The 22,226-nt window shown below is 45.0% G+C and overlaps 1 protein-coding gene across 14 annotated transcripts in view; it reads right to left on the reverse strand.

Moving 5' to 3' along the window:
- Nucleotides 1-22,226, reverse strand: part of ZNF606 (zinc finger protein 606) — a 50,411-nt gene that overhangs the window by 8,972 nt on the left and 19,213 nt on the right. For 9 of the 14 annotated variants that reach the window (XM_005596606.4, XM_070225048.1, XM_070225049.1 and 6 more), the window contains one exon: nucleotides 15,096-19,084. The exons of 2 other annotated variants lie outside the window; for them this stretch is intronic. In XM_005596606.4, the coding sequence (XP_005596663.1) occupies nucleotides 17,106-19,084 (1,979 nt within the window). In that variant the 3' untranslated portion in view covers nucleotides 15,096-17,105. Of the gene's footprint in view, nucleotides 1-10,268; nucleotides 11,666-15,095; nucleotides 19,085-19,577; nucleotides 19,811-22,226 lie in introns of those variants that run through there. 3 more of the 14 variants (XM_070225052.1, XM_070225056.1, XM_023650620.2) reach the window with 3 other exon arrangements.

Here is a 22,226-nt window from a genome sequence, read left to right on the forward strand (position 1 = left end):
CCAGAATGATAATGTCGGCCTTCTCTTGAGATGGCAATGCCTCAGCCCAAGACCTCCGTGATGGAGATGACTTTGCCTCAGAAGACATCGCCCCCATCCAAGACTTTGCCAATGGCTGTGAATTCACCTAAAAAGCAGTCTAAGGAGATTAGGGTAGGGCTAGAACTTATAGATAGAGGGAATGTCACCTCAAATACATTGCCACAGCCAAAGACCTTGCTGCAGTGAAGGTGACTTCACCTCAGAAGACATCCTCAAATCCCAAAACCTCATCTTTGGAGGTGACTCCACCTCAGGGGACATTGCCCCAGCCAAAAACGTTGCTCATAAAGATAACTTCACCTCTTACTACTTTGTCCCAGCCTACTGTGTTGCCAATAGAGGTGACTTTGCCTCAGGAGACATCACGCCAGTCCAGGAGCTCGCTGATAGAGTTGTCTTCACCTCAGAAGACATCAATGCAGCCCAATATCTCACCAGTGGAGGTGATTTGGATTCAGAATACAGTGACTCAGCCCAAGAACTCATCAATAGAAGTGACATCTCCTCAGATGACATCACCCAAGCCATTACTCTGCTGACAGAGGCAATTTCACATCAAAAGACGTCGCACCACCTTACCGTTAGAGATGACTTCACCTCAAAGGACATTGTCCCAGACCAAGACATCACTGATGGAGGTGACTTTGCCTCAGACAACTGCCTCTTCTCCACATGTGGACTCGGGTTTGGACGCTTACCTTTTAAAGAACTACCCCTCCTCGGTGCTCAGTGTTAATTCCTCTGCCACCCCTGGCTGATCCCAATGAGTTTGGACATTTTATTCATGTATGACCATGTATGAGTACTATTGCCCTTAGATTGTTTATTGTTTACCCCTGGGTCCTGCTCGGCTGGAAACTGCCTGTGAAATTGGGAGCTCATAACCCCGTGAGTGCAGAGCAGCCATAGGGCACATTAACCCTCTGTGGGATGCAAAGCATTGCATCTTAAATGCCACCCAGCAGGGAGTCCCTCCTCAAAACAAAAGTCTTCTGTGCCATGTCTAGCCTTTAACCCCCAGATTTGCCATTCTTATGTGCCTTTCTAAAGATTTCCCATGATTTATTCCCCTGCATCACCAGCCACAGTAGGGCCACCCACACATCCTAGCACTCCTGAGGCTGGTGCCCAGGAACAGATACTCACACACACCACTCCCCAAAACACCTCCACTTTCTGTCTTCCTCTCACCTGTATTACAACCACCGCCATGCCATCCTGGCGACAGACCAAGACCTCCAACATATATGTACAGGCTGCCGAAGTTTCGGCCATGGCCCCAGCGCTTCACAACTGCTGGGCCTGCCACCAAGTGCCTCTAGACCTGGGATCCCACCTCCACATCCTCTCTGCTGATACTGTGCTCTGCCAACTTCTATCATGGCTTCCAATGAAAACTCCCAAAGCCTCCATTCGCTTAAATACACCGAGTGCTTTCATTCCTGACGGTACTCAGCCGGGACGACTGCCCATTATAATCAAGTCACCCCTTCATGCTTATTGTTTGTGCCCAGGAGCCAACTACACATGACCAGTTCCCTACACTGGGGCCTTCACCCTCTTTAGGAAAACATCCCCATGGGTGTATTATGCTCTGAATAACAGCATCTTTGAGCCCAACTCATGGGCACAGCACCTCGTATATTTTTCCTTGCTGACTCCCCCAAACATTTCCCGAGTGAAACAGTGGTTACAAAATGTTCTCCCTTATGCAACATGCCCACGGGTCTCTAAGCCCAAATGGTCATGGATAACAGAGTGGTTTTGACTATTTACTAGCCAGGAAAGGAGGCATCTATGCCATTCAGGGCACTTCTTGCTGTACATACATTAATACTTCTGGACAGCTACAGGCCAGACTACGATGACTAGGTCAAGAGGTAAAAATCTTTCATAGCATAACCAAAACCTTCCACCAGATTCCCTTAAATCCAGAGGTGCCTGACCTGTTCTCTTGGCTTTCCCCAACAAAGCGGGGTGCCTGCTTGCGAACTGGGTTCCAAACCCTCTTCATACACTCAAAGGACTCTTCCTCATTGTCACCTTTATCAAAGTTTGCCTTGAGTGGCTAAGTCAAGTCATCTCGGTCGCAATCCAGGTGGTAAACATCATCCATCCCAATTAGTATTGTTAATGATGTTGAGTCACTACAGGGTCAGTTGTATTATAAATTTTGAAACTTCATATTTTCCTGCTGCCTCAACATCCCCACAAACAGGCTGTGAGCACCCCACCCAGGTGACCTGAGTGATAAGTCTGTCCCCGACACAAGGGGCTTCCCTTTTGCCGTCCCCCAAACATGACCTAGTGACATTCAAATGCACCAGTGATATCCCCTCACGCCTACTCCTGTGTACTCCACCCTGATCCCCAATAAAAGCACTCACCCGGGGGTCCTCCCACCTGCTCGGATGAGCCCACGCCCTTGGCACTCCTCCTTTGTGGAGCCTCTGGTGTGCAGTGACTCTGTCTCAAACAAACTTTGTCTTCCTAGGCCTCTCTGTGTCCACTCTTGTGGCCACACCTGACTGACCATCACCTAAAAGAACACAGAAGAGTGTTCATAACATTATTTATGATAACCAAAAAGTGGAAGGAACTCAAATGTCCATCAGCTGACGAATGGATAAATGAAAGGTGGTCTATCCATATGATGGAATATTATTCATGCATAAAAAGGGGCGAAGTAATGACACAGGCTACAACACTGATGAACCATGAAAACATTATGCTAAATGAAAGAAGCCAGAAGCAAAAGGCCACATATTATAGCATTCCATTTATATGAAATGTCCAAAATAGGCAAATCCATAGAGACAGAATTTACATTACTGGTTGCCAAGGGCTGGAGGGAGGAAGGAATAGGGAGTAGAGAAACTGCTAATGGGGTTTCTTTTTGGAATGATGAAATGTTCTGGACTTAGTGGTGATCAATGCACTACTTTGTCAATATATGAAAAATCACTTTAAAAAGGTTAATGTTATGGTGTGTGAATATCTCAACAAAGGTGTTGTTTTTTATGTAGACTATTTTTTTGGAGCAGCTTTTGGTTCACAGCAAAGAGTTCCCATATACCTTCCGTCTGCCCACAGTCTCCTCCATTATCAACATTCCACACCAGAGAGGTATACCTGTTAGAGTCGATGCATCTACATTGACACGTCATACTCAAAGGCCATAGTTTATATTAGGGTTGATTATGGGTGTTATAGATTCTATGGGTTTTGACAAATGTTATCACGACATGTATCCAACTTTATAGTATCATATAGCACAGTTGCACCGCTCTAAAAATCCTGTATGCTCCATCTAGTCATCCCTCCCTCCCCTCAGCCCCTGGCAACCATGGACTTTTATAGTCCCTACTATAAAAAGTTTTGCCTTTTCCAAAATGTCATATAGTTGGACTCATACAGTGTGTAGCCTTTTCAGCTGATCTGCTTTCACTTAGCAATATGTATATAACTGTTAAAGAACCAGGTTCGTTTTTGCCTGTTGCCCAGAAAGCTAAACACCAAGATGACAAGATTCCAACAGAGAGAGGATTTAATCACAAGGCACCCAAGAGGGGAAAGGGGAGAATGAGTCTCAAATCCGCTTCAGGGACTCAGGGATATTTATGGGATAGGGGCAAGGTGGTCTGAAATGTGGGGATAGATGATTGGAGGTGAGGAGAGGTGAGGTAATTGACAATCTGCGCAAGCACAGTCAGACTTCATGCCTCTTCACAGGACCCATGTTCACAAAATGACGGCGTTAGCATGATCTGAGGGAGGAGATTTAGCCTCTTGACATCAAAAGATCCCTAATTGGACATCTGCACTGGTCCAGTTGATGGATTAGTGGTCTTAACCCGCCTGAAGTGGACAAGGGGTTTTAATTCCTAAAAACAGCTCAAATACCCATTACCAAGGTGACCCAGGCGCCAGGCAGATGTTATCTGTAGGAAGCTAGTGGGAATCAGCATATTGCCTAAGCCCCCACAGTTAACAATGGGGGCGGGGGGGGGGGGGAGCAACGTAACTATAATCAATAATTGCAAAATGAAAAAAGAAGTTTAGTTACTAGCTACTTAATCATCAATGGCTATTTGCCAGTTTCATAAGGTTCCTGCATGTCTTTTCATGGCTTGACGGCTCATTTCTTTTTAAAAGCTGTTATTTTTAAAAAGTGAAAAGAGCCATTGAGTCTTGAGGTTCTTAAGTGTATGGATTAATTTACGGAAAACTCACATTTCCATCTTACTGGTTCTACTCATGAAGGAACAACTAGGATTGTGTCTCTTAATCATTCACATTTTCATTTTTGTTGCTTGGTAATGTTTGTAAATACCGCGATAGGTTTTGATTAATTTTGTTTTTTCCTACAACGTTGAAATTCTTGTGAGTTTGTAAAATGGTATTCCTCCGTTATATATCCCGTCTACGGCTGGCATATAGCAGCCTTGTTTAAATATTTGCAAACCACCGCCTGGGCTATCCCGGGTGCAGCGACCCACGTCCAACGCCCTTATGGCCAGGTGGAAGGCCCGGATCTGAGTTACAACCGCTGCCCAGGAGCCAGCTGCCTTTATTGACACCGCGGGATGAACAGTCCCCTCCGGTAACGAACCTCAAGCGGTGCCGGGGACAATAGTGAAGCGGCGAAAGAGCAGGGAACGGGCCTGCCAACCCGGGCCGCCCACGGGCCCATTGGTCGGAGGCACACCGCGATGCCTTCTGGATGTTGTAGTCCGAGCCTCCCTGGTGCTCCGCTGCCGGACGACGCCAGGACGGGGCTAATGAACTACAATGCCCAGAAGGCATCGCAGTCTCCAACGTGTTCCCCACTGCTCGGGCCACCCATGGCGCGTTTCCACTGGTCGGGGGCACGCCGAGCTGCCTTCTGGGAGTTGCAGTCCTAGCACCAGACCCCACCCAGCCCGCCCCGCTTCCGGACGCGAATAGGACGCGGGCCGGTGGACTACAAGTCCCAGAAGGCCGCGCAGCCCAGCCGCGTCTCCTCGGTAACCGAAATCTCCAAGCCGTCCGCTACACCCCTAAACCGGCCGCCGCGCCGCAGGCAGCGCCGCAAGCCCCGGTCGTCCTGGCGGCCCTTCCGAGCAGGGCGGGGTCGGGAGCGAGGCCTCCCGAGTCCCGCGGCGCCGGCCCAAACCCAGGCTGGTGGGCTCTGAGTGCGCCTCGCCGCAGCGCCGCGAGGGCAGGAAAGTGCAGCGCGGCGCGACCGGCGGGAGAGACGCCCCTGCGGCAGGAAAGGCTGGACGGTGCCCGAGCGGCGAGGGGCCGGAGCGGGGCTTGCAGGGGAGGCGGGACCGGGCCGGCGGGCGGGAGGGCGCGCGCGCAGCGGGGCAGGTCAGGTCGGGCTGCGAGGCCCCGGGGGAGGGGACGGCGCCGCATGCCCTACCCGCTGGGTGCTTCTCGAGGTGCCTTAACCTTTTCTCTCGAGGTTAGGCGTTTTCCTTGTTCTTGGCGGGAATGTGAGTCCGAGCCGAGCCTCCGCCATGACCACCACCTTCTGCCGCTCTTCGATTTCTTGTGGCCGCAGTACTTCGCCGGGACTTGGCTCCCATTCTGTTAAACCGGCCTGCAGTTCTCGGGGCTCGGAATCTGTGGGTTGATGTGTGTGCTCACTTCTCTCCGCAGCCTCTGCGCTTCTGCTCAGACGGCTGCCGCCGTTAGTCACGCAGCAGCCAGAGGGACCTTTTTACGCTTTGTTTGTTTTTAAAAAAGCATTTTCTGTCCTTCCTGGTTAAAGCTGCTGGGTGGTTCCCAGTGCCCCGAAAGTATCATCCCAATACAGAAACACGGCCTTCGTGCATGGTTGCGGGCAGTTCCGCAGACCTTATGAGAAGTCAGGGTCCTACTGTGTTCTGACCAGACCCAGAACCAGGACCTGGGGCCAACATCTACCAAAAAACCACAAAAGTCAGTCTTACGTAAGGAAAGACTTTTGCAGTAAGGAGAGGGACTGTTGCAATAGAAGAACACTCTGACAGTAGGATCTGCAGGCATCTCACAGGTCACAGAGGGGAGTAAATAAGGCTGGAAAGAACCAGGTGTGGAGCGGGGCAGAGGGGCAGGAGATCTCTTGAAAGGGGCCTTTAATACTTGTTTAACCTAAGGAGCGAGTCAGAGGTCAGGGGTTTTGGGGGAGGGAAGAAGCTTAACTAAAGTTTAATGAAGTCAACAGCCTTCTGTTCTGATTGATCAGTGTGGACAAACAGTTTAGGAAATCATTTATGAGACAACGGAATGTGGACAGTCTGTATCTGGCCTTATCCTACGTAAAAAAGGGGGTCATCGAGAGTCTTACCTGTCCTGTTGGGAAGAGTGGTCCTTTGCAGTAAGCCATTTCCCAGAGCACAAAAGGTTGGACAGATTTAACTGTTGCTGTTTTCCAGGAGCTGAGAGGTAAAGTTCAACACTGTCACCTCTCACATCCAAAGCCCCTGGAGGAGGATCTTGGGAGTGCCTCTCGAGACCACATGAAGCCTCCACTACCACCTTCTTCTCCTTGTATCATCATGGCATGGGGCTTGGTTTGAGCCCTGGCAGCCTTGCTTGGGCCCCGGCCCAGCTGGCTTCTTTCCTTTGTGGTGTAAACTGTGTCAGACCCCACAGGACGTCTGCTCCCAGGATGACAAGAAGCTCCAGAGCATTTGTTGAAAATATAGATTTCTGGGTCTAGTGGATCTGGGTTGGGGCCAGGGGTCTGTGTTTTTTTTTTAAGCTGGGCACCTGGGCTAACATCTGTTGCCAATCTTTTTTTTCTTCTTCTTCTCCCAAAAGCCCCCCCAGTACATTGTTGTATATTCTAGTTGAGTGCCTCTCGTTGTGCTATATGGGATGCCACCTCAGCATGGCCTGATGAGTGGTGCTAGGTCCACGCCCAGGATCCAAACTGGTGAAACCCTGGGCCACCGAAGCAGAGCTCGTGAACTTCACCACTCAGCCACGGGACTGGCCCAGAGCGGTCTGTATTTTTAAGAAGCCCCCTAGTGACTTTTAGGATCAGGAATTTGGGAAGCATGACCAAACTTGGTGATTTCTCACTGGAAAATCTGAGCAGGTTTCCTGTGATTCAGGACCCCAATTCTCTACCTAGGGATCCTCCCTCGGGGCACAAATACCTCTCTAGATTCCTCTCCAGTTCTTCCCACCAAGAGGACCCACCTTGAGCACAGGTGCTCCCCATTAAATTCTGCTTACTCCATCTGTAAAGGGATTTTGTCTCTGTGACACCACAAGGCAGGCCCGTTGCAAGGGTAGACAGAGTGTCACCTGCAGAGGAGGCTGGGATGAACCCTGACCTGTGTAACTCAAACTCTGCCCACATTCCCCTTCTACTTCTTTCATCTGTCCACAAGGTAAGGCTCATTCGTTGCTTCTCTGAATTAACTGACTCCTTGATCCTGCCCCCTCCCCCCCCCCCATTCTATGGTTGAGCACCCTGACTAGTCTTCCCACATAGTGGGGTCTTTGGCCATCTGCTTACCACTGCAAAGCACTTCTCCCTGTGGCCACCACCTCACAGTCAACCCTACAGTGTCTTCTCCATGGTCAGGAGACCCAGGAGAAACCCATGGTTTCCCCACCTGATGAGGTCAGGCTGCCGGGAAGCACAGTCAAATACCTCCCCCCAACCCCTGCCACACACACACACACTGGTATGTTCCAAACACTCACTGTGCTACAGGTGCTGTGCTGGGCACTAGGGACCCAGCATGAACAGGACCAGTGAGGTCCCAACCCCCCGCAGCTCACAGCCCAGTGTGTGGTGGTGGGAGAAGGAGTGGACAATAAAGAAGGAAAAAATGAACAAAGCGATGTTACATAGTGACATCTGCTACAAGGAAAAAGGGTGATGAGACTGAAAGTGAGAAGCCTGTGTTGGCTGGGAGGTCAGGGAATGTCTCGGATATAACCTGGGAGTTGACACCCAAGTGACAAGAAGGGGAAGCGTCAGCCCCAGCAAATATTATAAGATCATCAGTTTTTCCTCTTCATGCCCCTGAGTTTTCATGTTTCTGTCTTGAACGATTGTCCTTTGCCTAAAGTATTTATTTTAGTGCTGGTCCACTGGTAAAAATTCCGTCACTTTGATGCATCTGAATGTCTTTCATCTTCACTTTTGAAGGATAGTTTTGATGGGTAAAGATTATGAAGTTGGCATTCATTTATTTAAATTATTGAGGTCATATTGGTTTATAACATTGTGAAATTTCAGGTGTACATTATTATATATCAGTTTCTGTATAGACTGCATCTTGCTCACCCCTAATATTCTAGTTTTTTGCATCACCATATATATGTGCCCCTTTACCCCTTTTGCTCCCCCCCTTCCCCTCTGGTAACCACTAATCTGTTCTCCTTATCCTTGTGTTTATCTTCCACATATGAGTTAAATCATACCGTGTTTGTCTTTGTCTTGTCTTTCTTTGTCTGGCTTATTTCGCTGAACATAATACCCTCAAGGTCCATCCATGTGGTTGCAAGTGGGATGATTCTGTTGTTTTTTTGTCTTGTTAATTATAGCCATTCTGACAGGTGTGAGGTGATATCTCATTGTAGTTTTGATTTGTATCTCCCTAATGATTAGTGATGTTGAGGCATTTATTTTCTTTCAGCACCCGAGCTCTATCATCCATTGCCACTGGCTTCCATTGTTAGCATTCATATAGCTGTTTCTTTGAAGTTCATGGGTCTTTTTTCTTTGGCTCTTTTCAAGGTGATCGCATTGGTTTTTAGCAGCTTGTCTATGATCTACTGGCGGGGGGGAGGAGTTTCTTTGATTTGTTTCTATAGCTGATTTGATGTCTTTCCTCTGGAGAAATTTCCAGCCATTATCTCTTCAAATGTTGCTTCTGAGGCAGGGTCTTCAGACATTCAGGTCTGGACATTCTCTTCAGAGCCCCCCATTCTGAGGATGCGGCCAGCCCCTTTTGTGGGGCCACCTCAGAGGCTTTCAGTTCTTTCTGTTTCACCACCATCATCTCTTTCACACACGCCTTCAGCCTCAGAGACACGAGGCTCCTCTCTTAAGTCAATGTCCCATTCTCTATTGACGATAGCACTCCTGGTCTTGCATTCTCACTGCTAACCTGCACTTTGCATGTTCTGCTAATGCCTGTCTCTTTAAGGAACAGTTTTTCTGTGGAATCTCATCTTCGTGTATTTTACTTCCTTTTTTCCATTCTCATGGCTCCATCTCTTTCCTTAATATTCTATTTCATTTCTCTTCAGAGTACTTATCACTTTAAATATATATATATGTATATATATATATATATATATGTTTTGTTTGTTTGTTTGACTACCCTCACCAAACTCGGCTGCATGAAAGCAAAGGTGATATTTTGTTACTGCTGTGTCGCAGGGCCTCACACAATGCCTGGCACATAGGAGGCATTCTGTAAACATTTGTTGAAGGGATGAACAAAAGGATGAACCCTGTCTATGCCATACTGAGAAGGAGCAGCCACCCTCCTAGTGGTTCCTGCTGACATAGAATGGGGTGGAGGGAAGGCAGTGGCCTGTAGAGTAGCCGGAGGAGGGAGGGAGAGCTGTGAGGAAGCAAGACCGCATCATGTGGGCTGACTGTGGGGCTGATGAAGGAGGAGTCTCCGTGACAGGCTGGAACCAAAGCTGGCTGCGTGGGTTCTCAAGCCAGGGACAGCTTGCTGCATGACCTCCCTCTCCCTGCCCCACGTTACCTCTTCTGTCTCTTGCTCCCAGTCTGTCTCCCCAACTTTCTCTTTGTTCTCCTGCTTAGGGCCACCCACCCTTTGCTGCTTTGATAGCAGAGTGTCCAAAATGTAGATGTGTGCTTTTCACTTTTTGTTGAACAAAACCTTGAGTCTCCTGTTCTGAACTGAAAGGCGTGTGTGTTTTCTTTTCCTCTCTCAAAGAAAAATCCCAGAGCAAAGGAAATGGCTGTTGGTTTCATTGCCATTTTCTGGCCATGGACAGAAATAGGAGTGGTTTTATCTCCCCAGAAGGCCCTCCCTTATCCCCGGTCTGTCTGCTGCCTTCATTGGCGTTCCTACCACACCTGTTCATGCCCTGTTCTGGCCCCGACATCTGCCCTGTCCTCAGTGATGTACCCAATACCTCACCTGTGGGACTGTGGCTCCTTGAGGGCATCACAGAGCCCAGCCCAGGGCTCCACATACATCAGCCCCTCCAGGAGGGTTTGCTAAATGCACAAACGAACGAACAAGCACATGCGCTGTTTTCCAGTGCACTCTTTCCCTGTCATGGTGACACAAATGTAGTCATCCACACTTCAGATTCACCTGTTTCTGTTCTGCATGTGTAACTTTCCCCAAGTTGCAGCCGTGAAGTGCAGTCAGTGCCCAGTGGCATCACCTATGCGTCATCACTGTCCTCAGAGCTGATTTCTGAAAGAGCGTGGCAATCACTACCCTTCCCCCAGCCCCATATCCCTTTCACTGTTTCTAATGGTGAAGTGGGTTATGCTCTGTAATAGCTAGTACATACGCAACTTATGTCTGAATGAGCTTAGTCCCATAAGTGTACTGGAAATGAGGATCTCTAGAGTTAGGATGATTGTGAGTAACTGGGCTGTTTATATCATGACCTTAAAAGACTTGCCTGCATTTACATAAAATGTCAATTGTGGAAGATCTCTCTACCCTCTATTTGGGGTGTTTACACCCCCTGGCAGTGGTGAGGCACTGGAAGATCCACTGAGGCACTAAGTGGCCATTTGGCAGTCCCCACCCAGTTTACTCCAAGCTCCAAAAGAATGAGTTCACGGCCTCCTAGTCCAGCCAGTTTTTTCACTGGACAGGAACCTCCAGTAAGTAAAATGGAGCAAGCACAGCACCCAGGAAGTTCTTAAGCATGGAGGCTTGTCTTTCCAATCATCCAAACCCCAGATCAATCTCACCCATTGTCCCGTCTATATGCTCTGCACAGATCCACCCCCAAGATCTTCCCTTTGGTCTGGGTTGCCCTCCCTGGAGTCTATTAGAACTCTTCCATTGTCATGATAACATGGGAGGGTGTTTAGAGTCTGAGTTTGGTGCTTTGGGAATAACCCTAATGCTGTTTTGGCCATTTATCCAACAGATAGTTGTTGAGAACCTGCTGTGTGTCAGGCACTCTTCCAGGTCCTGGGTACTGCACTAAACAATGAAAACCCTCCCCTCGTGGAGCTTGTGTCTAGTTAAGAGTAAGACAGGCAATAAAAGGAAATAGTAAGTTGACTGTACAGTGTGCTTGAAGCTGATGTGTGTTATGAATGTGTAAACTACAGGAGTAGTATGGGTAAGGGAACCAAGGATGGGAGGTCCACCATTTTAAATAGGGCCTGTTGGCCTTGGAGCTGCCTGTGTTGTGTGCTGCCCCTGTGGAGATGTTGACAGGATAAGAGATGTGGTCTCAAGACCTTTCCACAGACTTCATGTTGAGACAATCCACTCAAGATTCACAACTGAGATTCCAACTCTGGTTCCTACAAGCCAGCTCAACCACAGGTCGTACTTGAGATAAACCCACATCAGGGAATACCAGAAACTGTTGGAAAGACCTGGGTTGATACTTGATTTGAACTAGTGTGCTGGGCTGGGTGGCTGGGACAGGAGGCAGCACAGCTCAGCTGTAAGAATAAAATAGAAAAGGAACTTCTGGAGTTTGCTGTTGCTTCTCCCTTGCCTTTGTCTTGGAACAACAGTCTCTCCCCACAGCTGCAGTAACCCAGGCTTCCTGGGGAGTGCAGTCAAGCAGGGCAGTAGCCTGTGCTTAGACGTAGCAGGGAAACAGGCGGAGAAACATATGCCTCTTATCTCAGGCATATGTTTCTCCACCCTGCCTCCTCAAAGCCCTGGGCTGATGAATAATATTCCAAGGAGTTATCTTGTGGGATGAAGAGTCATTGTCTGGCCTTCTGATGCTTCAACCTCCCCATCCCAGGATCCATTCCCCCATCCCTGAACTAATGGGGTTTATAGGGACCAGGAACTGATCCTGTCACATGTATGCATAACAACTGATGGAGCAGCCCATGACCCCAAGGGAAATGCAGTCTCTGGCCAAGGTAAGAAGCAATTTTCTTAGCATAACTCTTTCAGAAGGAAAAAAACAACACATTGGATTACAGATTCCATTAGAAGGAGATATATTAGAACAGATGGGCCAAAATTTTTAAATAGTCTATTAAATACATTTAAAGAGACAAGGCATGGTATTAGCAATAGGAAACGAGAATAACGAATAAAAGAACCAAGTGGAAATATTCAGTATGTAAAACAATTGTTGAAATGAAGACACAATAGAGGAAATAAGTAGACAAATGGACAGCTGAGAAGTTAGCAAACTGGAAGAGCAGCTGAGGAAATGATCAGACAAAAATAAGAAAGGAAAAGGAATTAGAAACATAAAAGTTAAGAAATACAAATGACAGACATGCTAACATCTGAATAACAGTGGCCTAAAAACAGAAACTTTTTTAAATGGAAAGGATGAAATATTAAAAAACAACAGAAATTTCCTGGGATGTAAAAGATTAAAAATGTCAGATTAAAAGGCCCATAGACAGTCTTAGGAAGTTAAACTACACTTACCATACAACCCAGTTCTTCTACCCCCAGGTTTTTATCCAAGATAACGGGAAACTTGTATACACAACAAGCCTTGTAGAAGAATGTCCATGGTAGCTATGTTTACAGCAGCCAAGAACTGGAAACAATGTCCATCAAGAGGTGAACAGGATGACTAACAGAGCACATCCACATCATGGAGCACTACTCAGCGGAAAAAGGAGTAATCTACTGATCATGCTGCAACACAGATGAGCCTCAAAAAACATTATGTTAAGCTAAGAATTGGGATACAAAAGATAGTGGAGGAAGAGAATCTGTATGAGTCTGTATAAAACTCGAAAAAATTCTAATACGTAGTGACAAAGCAGACAGGTAGGTGGAATTAACTGCAAATAGACATGAAGGAACTTTTTGAAGAAGTGAAAATATTCTATTTTGATTGTAGTGCTGGTTAAAAGGATGTAGACCTTTTTTTCAAAACTCATCAAACTAGCCTTAAAAGGAAAGTTATCAGCATACCAGTGATGTTTAAAGGCTTGAGACTGGATGAGATCGAGAGTGTGAGCAGATAGGAAATGGGCCGCCTGACTGTAAGAGGTAATGCAGGTGGGAGGAAACACCAAAGGAGGCCTGAAAGGAAGGCCAGAAGCAGGAGGCAAGTCCTGAAAGCCAGGTGAAGAACATGTTTCATGGAGGAAATGATCTGTTATCTAAAATGCTTCTGGGGCCATCCCAGTCGCAATAGTGAAGTTCATCATGCTCTACTTCAGGGGTCTGGGTTCTCAGATTCAGATTCCAGGTGCAGACCTACTCACCAAGCCATGCTGTGGCAGTGTCCCACATACAAAAAAATAGAGGAAGATGGGCATAGATGTTAGCTCAAGGCCAACCTTCCTCACCAAAAATAAATGAAATGCTGCTGACAAGAAGCAAAAACAGTTGACCACTGGATTTAGCAATGTGGAAGTCATCTGGTAGCCAGGAGGTAGGTTTGAAGCAGGTTCAAGTAAAAATGGAAAGGAAGTGGAGACAGCAAGAACAGACAACTCTTGAGAAGTTTTGCTTTCTAAAACAAAGCAGAGAAATGAAGGAGCTAGAAGGGCATGTGGTATCAAGAGTTTTCTTTCTTTTTTTTTTTTTTAAGCATGTTTGCATGTTGATGGGAATAATCCAGTAAACAGAGAAAAGCAGCTGATGCAAGATAGGGGAACTTGCTGGAGCAATGTCCTTGAGTAGTGGAGAGGGGACAGACTCTGGTGCCAACCCAGCTAGGTCATATACAGGCACTGGAAAGCAGGAAGGCACTGGCACTGGAAGGTGGATGGAGGTGGAGAGGTGTTTGGAAGGCCTCTGCTGATTGCTTTTATTTTCTCAGGGAAATAGGAAGCAAAGTCATCTGATGGCGCTGAGCATGAGGGAAGGTTCAATCAAGGCACTGTTGGAATCTTGGTACTAAATAGCCAACTAGCTTAGGAAGAGATGCTTAAAACAGATGGTGGAGGTTCCAGTCACTGGTAATGGAATGGTCCTAGGGATGACAATGGGAGTGCCTGGTTGTGGCAGAGTGGTTGACAAAACCATGAGCAGAAAGGTCAAAGAACTGTGAGGTCAGGACACAGGAAGATCAACTACATGGACAGTGGAATCAGGAAGAAGTATGATGGGGGTGATTTTATATGCAATGAGGCAGGAGCTGAAATCTTTCATATGTGGATGAATGACCTGTTGATAGATGACTGCAGCAAGGTGAGCCTGAAATGATAGTCTGGTACCACGAGAGTCAAGAGTCGGGGCTGTTTTAGAGAAGGGAACGGCAACAATCAAGAGGCAGCAAATGAGAAGAGTAGGAGAGAAAGCAGCCACCCGTTGGAAGAGTAAGAGACCCCAGGCACAGGGGAGACCCAAGTTTCAGTCACAGCAAGGACGTGAAAAGGGAGCTTATGGCTAAAAGAGAGTTCCAACTGGGCCCAGCAGAAACTTTCAGAGTTGGAGAGGGGTGGAAGGTGAGGTCAAAAAGGACAATGACCTGAGCCATGTCAATGTAGAATAGCAAGCTAAGAGGGGACCTGGGAGTTGTGGACATCAAGGGCACATTGTGTATAAAGGCTGTGTATGATAGGGGATGAAGGGGCAGGGAATCCTTCCAAGAGGAAGAAGTCTGGGATTTTCTCAACTCGTGATGTGAACTGCGCCACAGCAGGCCCTTTTAGAAACAGTTCTTAAGAGATATTAGGCTTGGTAATATATAGTTATAGAATAACTTACCAGGATGCTTGTGGAATATTGTGTATGATTTATGAAATCCCTGAGTCCCTAAATCAGAGACTCTGGATTCACTCAATGTGTGTCTTTGGGTATTAAAATACAGTATCTGTATACTGGCAGTATGACTTGATACATTAGGCCGCTTTCTCTTACAGCGCTAATACTGCTAACTCTATTCTCTCCAAGGGTTTTGGCACAAATCACATCAGAAATCCATTCAACTAATTTACTCCTGCAACATTTATTGGGTGATGACTATGCATTAAGCCCTGAAAAGTAGGGAATCAGATACTACATACCTATTTGAGCTCCAGCCACAGGAGTCACATGGTGAACACAGCCTTCCCATGATATGAGTAGGCCACTGGTTCTCAACCACTAGGGGAGTTATGGACCCCTCGAGAACCTGATGAATCTTTTGTACCTAGATTTCTAACCAATACCCTTGAAGCCTATCCAGGAAGGATTGTTGCCCCTAATTATAGCCCTTGTTTAGGGAAATACAGGAAATACGTGTGAACTGGAGAGAAGCGTCCAAAGTCCTCCTACCCCTCTCGCTCCCTTCCCCCTGTGAGCACTCAGAGAGACTTCCTCACTCTTATGTGATGGACTAGATTCCCTTCTGAATCCTCCCTTCTATCAAGCAATCTTTTCATCTGTAGAATATAAAGAAAATATAAACACTGAATTCAAGGGAGACCTTGAGAAAAGGTGCTCCCATGTGCAGTAGTGTCTCTTGCCCTCTGCCCCCTGAGAGGCATTCTAAACCCATGAAGGGCATTCCTCAGACTTGCCCAAACCTCCAGTGAGTCCCCCAGCCCCTGCTATGCTGTAATCCTCAGGGTTGTGGGTGGTGAAATTCTAGCAAACTCAGGTCCCAGAAAATGCAGTGGTTCTGAATGTCCAGTCCAGACTTCATATTCCAAAGGGATCTTAGCTCTCATGTTACCAGAAATCCTTCAGGACAGAAAGCCAGGTAACTTTATTTCTTGTTGTTTAGGAATTTCTCGATTTTTATTATCAAATATCTACTATAGAAACACTGAATAAAAGAAAAAAACATTAGGGAAAAAAATCACTGGAGAGGCAGCATAACGTAGTAGTTAAAAACATGAACTCTGGAGACAATCCCAGCTCCAAACCTTTCTAGCTGTGTGTCCTTAGGTAGGTTTCACAACATCTCTGCCTCAGTTTCTCTATTTGTAAAACTGGGATAATAATAGTATCTAGCTCATAGAATTAAGGGGATTGAACAAGTTAATAGTTGAAAAGCACTGAAAACAAAGCCTAGTACACGCTAAGTGCTAGGTTTGTGACACTTAAAAAAAAATCAAATTAACTGGGTTAATTTCTCCATGGGTCTTTCCAGTCCTTATCCATATACATTTTTTTAGATGGTATAGTAGATATGTATATACAATTCTGTCTCCTCCTTATTCCTTCATGTTATGTATATTGATGCAGTGTCCATAATTATAACTTATGGTGATTGCCTAAAACAAATTACAAACTAATTGTCCAACAATGCAGTAATGAGTAAACCAGGGTCACTGACACACAGGGTTAATACGTATCACCTTTTGTTTCAAAACATCAGTCTCATTCTTCTAGGCAATAACCTTTCCACCATTACTAATCTCATTTACTAATCTTTTCTAAGGTTAATCTTGATCAACAGTAAATATCCCATTCAATACTACTTTTTTCTTAAATTCAGATTTAGTATTCCATATTCTATTCCTTAAAGGGCACTCAGACCCTCCCCTTATAATAGCAAAATCTGTATTTCCATAATTATGCACAAAATGTTATTATAAAGATTCCCATCCAACACTCCAGCTTGATGCAAAAGTGTATTTCCAGTTGAAACACTTTTCCTAGCATAAGGTTTTTCCCTTCACTATACCCTCTGATCCACAAGTTGTCAAGATCTCTTACTAAAAGATGTCTCATTTCCCATGTTCATGTTACTCAAGTAGGATTCCCAGTGGACCATGAGGGGAGTTTCAAGTTTTCTTCACTGTAATAATTTGTTGTTAAATAAGGGCTACATAACTGCTGAAAGCTTTTCCCTATTCTTTTCATTCACAGGTTTCTTCTAAGAAGATATTTTCTATTCAATAATAAGGGGAGAAGTCCTACTAAACTCTTACTAATAAATTTCTCTTGATTATACTGATAGAGATTTCCTTCAATGTATTATCAAATGTACAACAAAAGAAAAGTCTCTCATCAATTCAATTCACAGAGTTTCTCTTCACTGTGATTTCTCTGGTGTTGAAGTAGGGCTGAGTGACCACTAAAGGCTTTTCCGCAGTCGCTGCATATAAAGCGTTTCTCTCCACTATGCATTCTCTGATGAATAATAAGAGAAGAATTCTTACAGAAAGCTTTCTCACAATGATTACATTTGTAGGGTTTTTCTCCAGTATGATTTCTCAGATGTACAATAAGGGAAGAACTCTCATTAAATGCTTTCCCACATTCATTACATCTATATGGTTTCTCTCCCGTATGAGTTCTCCGGTGTGCAATAAGGTGAGAGCTACAGTTAAAGGATCTTTCACATTGATTACATTTATAGGGTTTCTCACCAGTGTGAATTCTCCGATGAGCAACAAGGTGACAGCTCTGGCTGAAGGATTTTCCACATTTATTGCATTCATAGGGCTTTTCTCCAGTATGAGTCCTTTGATGTCTAACAAGGTGAGCCATCTGACTGCAAGATTTTCCACATTTATTACATTCATAAGGCTTAATTCCAGAATGAATTATTTCGTGTTTAGTGAGAGCTGAGCGTTCTCTGAATGCTTTGCCACATTCCTGACAGTTATAGGGTTTCTCTCCTGTGTGAGTTCTCTGATGAGCAATAAGATGGGAACTCCAGCTGAAAGATTTTCCACATTCAGTACATTTATATGGTTTTGCTCCAGAGTGAGTTCTTTCATGTTTACTCAGGGCTGAGTAATCCCTAAAAGCCTTTTCACATTCATCACATTTAAAGGGCTTCTCTCCAGTATGCATTCTCATATGGGCAATAAGATGGGAGCTCCAGCTGAAAGATTTTCCACATTCAGTACATTCAAAAGGTTTCTCTCCAGTGTGAGTTCTCTGATGTCCAATGAGATGAGAGTTCCAGTTGAAAGATTTCCCACATTCATTACATACATAAGGTTTCTCTCCTGTATGAATTCTCTTATGTACAATAAGATGAGAATTCCAGCTGAAGGCTTTCCCACATTTATTACATTCGTAGGGTTTTATTCCAGTGTGAGTCCGTTCATGTTTAGTAAGGGCTGAACGATTCCTAAAAACTTTCCCACATTTATCACATTCATAGGGTTTCTCTCCGGTATGAGTTTTCTTATGTTGGATAAGGTAAGAGCTCCAGATGAAAGATGTCCCACATTCATTATATTCATAGGGTTTCTCTGCAGTGTAAGTGCTTGTATGTTGAGTAAGGAATGAGTCATACCCAAAGACTTTCTCCCATTCATTGTATTTATAAGCTTTCTCTATAGTACCAACTTTTTGATGTTCCATAAAGGACGAGAAGTAAAAGATATTCTCAAATTCTTTGTAATCATACTGGTTTTCTCCAATATGAAGTCTTGGATGTTCATTAAATGGTGGGCTTTGGTTAAAGATTTGATGGCATTCCTTATATTCATAGAGTTTTTCTCCTGTATGACTTCCCTTATGATCACCAAAATGTAGTATATGATTGAAAGACTGAACAGCATCAGTACATTTGAAAAGATTATCCCCAGTTTGCACCCTTGCAGGGTGGATAGGTTGCACTGACTGGTAGAAGGCTTTGTCATAATCATTATTTTCACAGGTAATCTTATCTGCATACATTATGGCTGAGTTACATCTCCAGCTTTCAGCATTTGTATCAGGCTTATAGAAGTGTTCTATTTGAGAAACTCTCTGAGATGGGACAAAGCTCTGGTTACACTCTGCCCCAAGTTGACAGAACTCAGAGCCTCTCTGAGACAATACTTGCTTTTGCATGAAGACCATTTGCCTCATGGCTGTACTCTGGTTCATGTGGTACATTTCTAATTGGTCTCTACATCCCAACACTTCTAACCTAGAGAACCAAGGATCATCCCATATGTACCTTTCCAACTTCATGCTATGGGATTGTTCTTCAAAAATGCTCTGTGTTGGGATCAACACTTTGCTTTCAAGAATTCTCATCCATTCTGAAATAAACAGAAAAAAAACCATGAGAGCATAGAGAAAGAACTTCTAAGAATAGTGTGGAAAAGGTGTGATTTGTTGTCCATATTACTGAAAAGACAAGTGTGAACTTGTGTTCAAGTGACTCGTGACCCAGAGAAAGGTCACCACAGGGAAGAGAGAACAGTGAAATGTGAACAAAAACAGTTAACCAGGGTACAAAGTGTGTCCTGAAAACTAGTAAAACCCAGGAAGGAGTGTTTTTCCCAGGAAAATGAGGACCAGAATAAGGGCATGCAGGAAGCCTGAGATGCTCAAACTTTGCACATTCCCAACAAGGCCTGTTTGCTGATCGGCCTGTGGCCAACTCCTAGGAACTGAGGTCTTGGAATGGTTTGGCTGGTAAGTGTTCTGCATGCTTGAGGCCCTGAAGCACACTGTACCAATTTCTCTACAGAGTTTGTGCAAACAGTGTCATTTAGGTGACGACCTGTTTTCCTCTAGGTTCTGGAGTACCTGCAGTCAGTGCCTGGACCAACTCCAATAAACACCCTGGACTCCTAGGCTCCGACAAGCTTCCCAGTAGATGACTCTTCACACATGCCATCACAGCTCACTGCTGAAGGAATTAAATATGTCCTCTGCATGCCCTCTGGGAAAGCACTACTGACAGCTGCTCTTTGCTTCCTCTAAACTTAGCTCCATGCATCTCTTCCCTCTGCTGATGGTGCTGTGTATCCTCTCCCTGTAATAAACCCCCTGAGCATAATGACTCCCGAGCTCTGTGAGTTCCTCTAGTGAATCACTGAAGCTCAGGCTGGTCTGGGGATCCCTGACAAAAGGACACACTGAGTGCTATTAAGGTGAAAAATAAGAAATATTCAATGGCTTAAAAGATAGATGAGCAACCACTGTTTAAATTATTAAATTGTCCTAATGCATTTCTGTTATAAAATCCTTCTTGCTCCCCTATTTTGAAACCTGCCAGGAAAAGGAGGAGGTGGGTTAAGGGAAAGTATCACCAACAGAGCCTTCATGCCAGGATGTTTTCTAGGATAACAGGCATTCACATTACTTCCTATTCCACAAAGTTCAGTCAATGACACAAAATTCATCACCCCAAAGGGCAAAAAATTATCATGGTTTTAGGATACCTCTAAAGTTACAATTGTTCTAATGACTAGAGAATCAATTGTAGAGCAATGACACAAGAGACAGACTTGAAAGACAGCATATTGTGATGAAACAGACACAGGAATTATAGCCTGATAATCTGTATTTAAACATTGGCTCTGCCACTATCCTTAGAGGACTTTTCTGATGATTAAGTGAGATTGTGAATACATGAAATGACTGGCAAATTCAATATATGGAAGCTACCTGCTGAAGGAGCAGTCCTCCAACAACTGAAGAAGTCTGTATTAGTTTTCTATTACTGCTATAACAAATCACAACACCTGCAGTGGCTTAAAATAACACAAATTATCTTACAGCTCTGGAAGTCAGAAGTCCAAATAGTTTTCACCAAGCTAAAATCAAGGTAGCTTCCCTCTGGAAGCTCTAGGGAAGATCAGTATCCTCGCCTTTTCCTGCTTCTGGAAGCTGCCTGCATGCTTTGGCTTGTTGCTCCTTCCTCTGTCTTCAAAGCATATCACTCCAATCTCTGCTTCTGTCAATCACATCTCCTCTCTGTGTCTCGGACGCTTCTGCCTCACTCTTAAGGACCTTGTGATTACAATGGGCCCACCTAGATAATCCAAAAGTGAACTCTCCATCTCAAGATCCTTAATTTCTTCACATCTTAAAAGTCCCTTTTGTCATATAAAGTAGCATATTCACAAGTTCCAGGGATTAGGATGGGGAACACTTGGGAGGAAGGGGGTCATTATTCAGCCTACTACAGGGTCTAAAGCCCCAGGACTCAACAAGACCTAGACCCTTGTCCTCTTTCTCTAGGTTTTTCTCTCTTCACTATACACCATTTGCCCATTTTACTACCCAAGTCCCTTACAACAAAGGCTCTATTCAGCTCAAGAACTGGCATTTATTACCAATTTCAAGATTAGCTCCTAGAAGTTAGGGAATGATCTTCATATAGCTTTTGAATCCTTCCAGTAGAAACTTTAAAAAATGGTAGCTGACCAACTCACTGATCAAATGAACAATTCTTGTCCAACTTTATACTCACTCAGTACTTGTGGCCTGAATAGTCCAGCACCAGAGACAAGAAAGTACAGTCTCCCAGCTGGAAGTTAGAATCTATCTGATGAGAGGACATACCAAACAGTTATGAACAATATACACAATATACCACTGAGGCTGTAGATGCTAAGTGGCTGGAAGGTGGGAAAAGGAGATCAGCACTGACGGAAGCAATCAAGGAAGGGTTCACACAAAAGAAACGACATGAAGTAAGCCTTCAAACATGGCTTGAATGCAGACAGACTGCTAGTCTGAGCAAAGGCATGCGTAATGTGACTGATATGTAAACAGGACATGATAGATGCCAGCTGAGTAAACTGCAGAACTAGTCAGAAAATGAGAAAAATAATAGAAAAAACTGGAAGGTCTTCAAATCTGGTCAGAGTTATTTAAAAGGCAATTCTTTTTTGAAAGATTAGCCCTGAGCTAACATCTGCTGCCAATCTTCCTCTTTTTGCTGAGGAAGACAGGCCCTGAGCTAACATCCATGCCCATCGTCCTCTTCTTTATATGTGGGATGCTTGCCACAATTGTGCTTGACATGCGGTGTGTAGGTCCATGCCCGGGATCCAAACCGGCAAACCCCAGGCCGCCAAAGCAGAACGTGCAAACTTAATTGCTGCGACACTGGGCTGGCCCCAAAAAGGCAATTCTAATCAAGGCAGGTTTACTGACAGAGATCTCATAATGGGAGATTTCAGGGAGATAAATCTAGAAATAACACTTGAGTTAGCTAATAACAAGAATTTACTCATCAATTTAAGCTGGAAGTTTATGAGCAAGGGAACCTGAGAGTGAGGTTGGTAAAAGCTGAATGATATAGCTGACATTTCAAAGGAAGAACATCTCAAGAATTAGAAGAAAGACTACTTCTTGGAGAGGAAAGAGCAGGAAATCAAGATAACTTCTCAATTTTCAGCTTTGGGGACTCATGGAAGCCTGGTACCAGGGATATACACCAGG

The sequence above is a fragment of the Equus caballus genome, chromosome 10, assembly GCF_041296265.1.
Source record: "Equus caballus isolate H_3958 breed thoroughbred chromosome 10, TB-T2T, whole genome shotgun sequence".
NCBI lineage: Eukaryota > Metazoa > Chordata > Mammalia > Perissodactyla > Equidae > Equus > Equus caballus.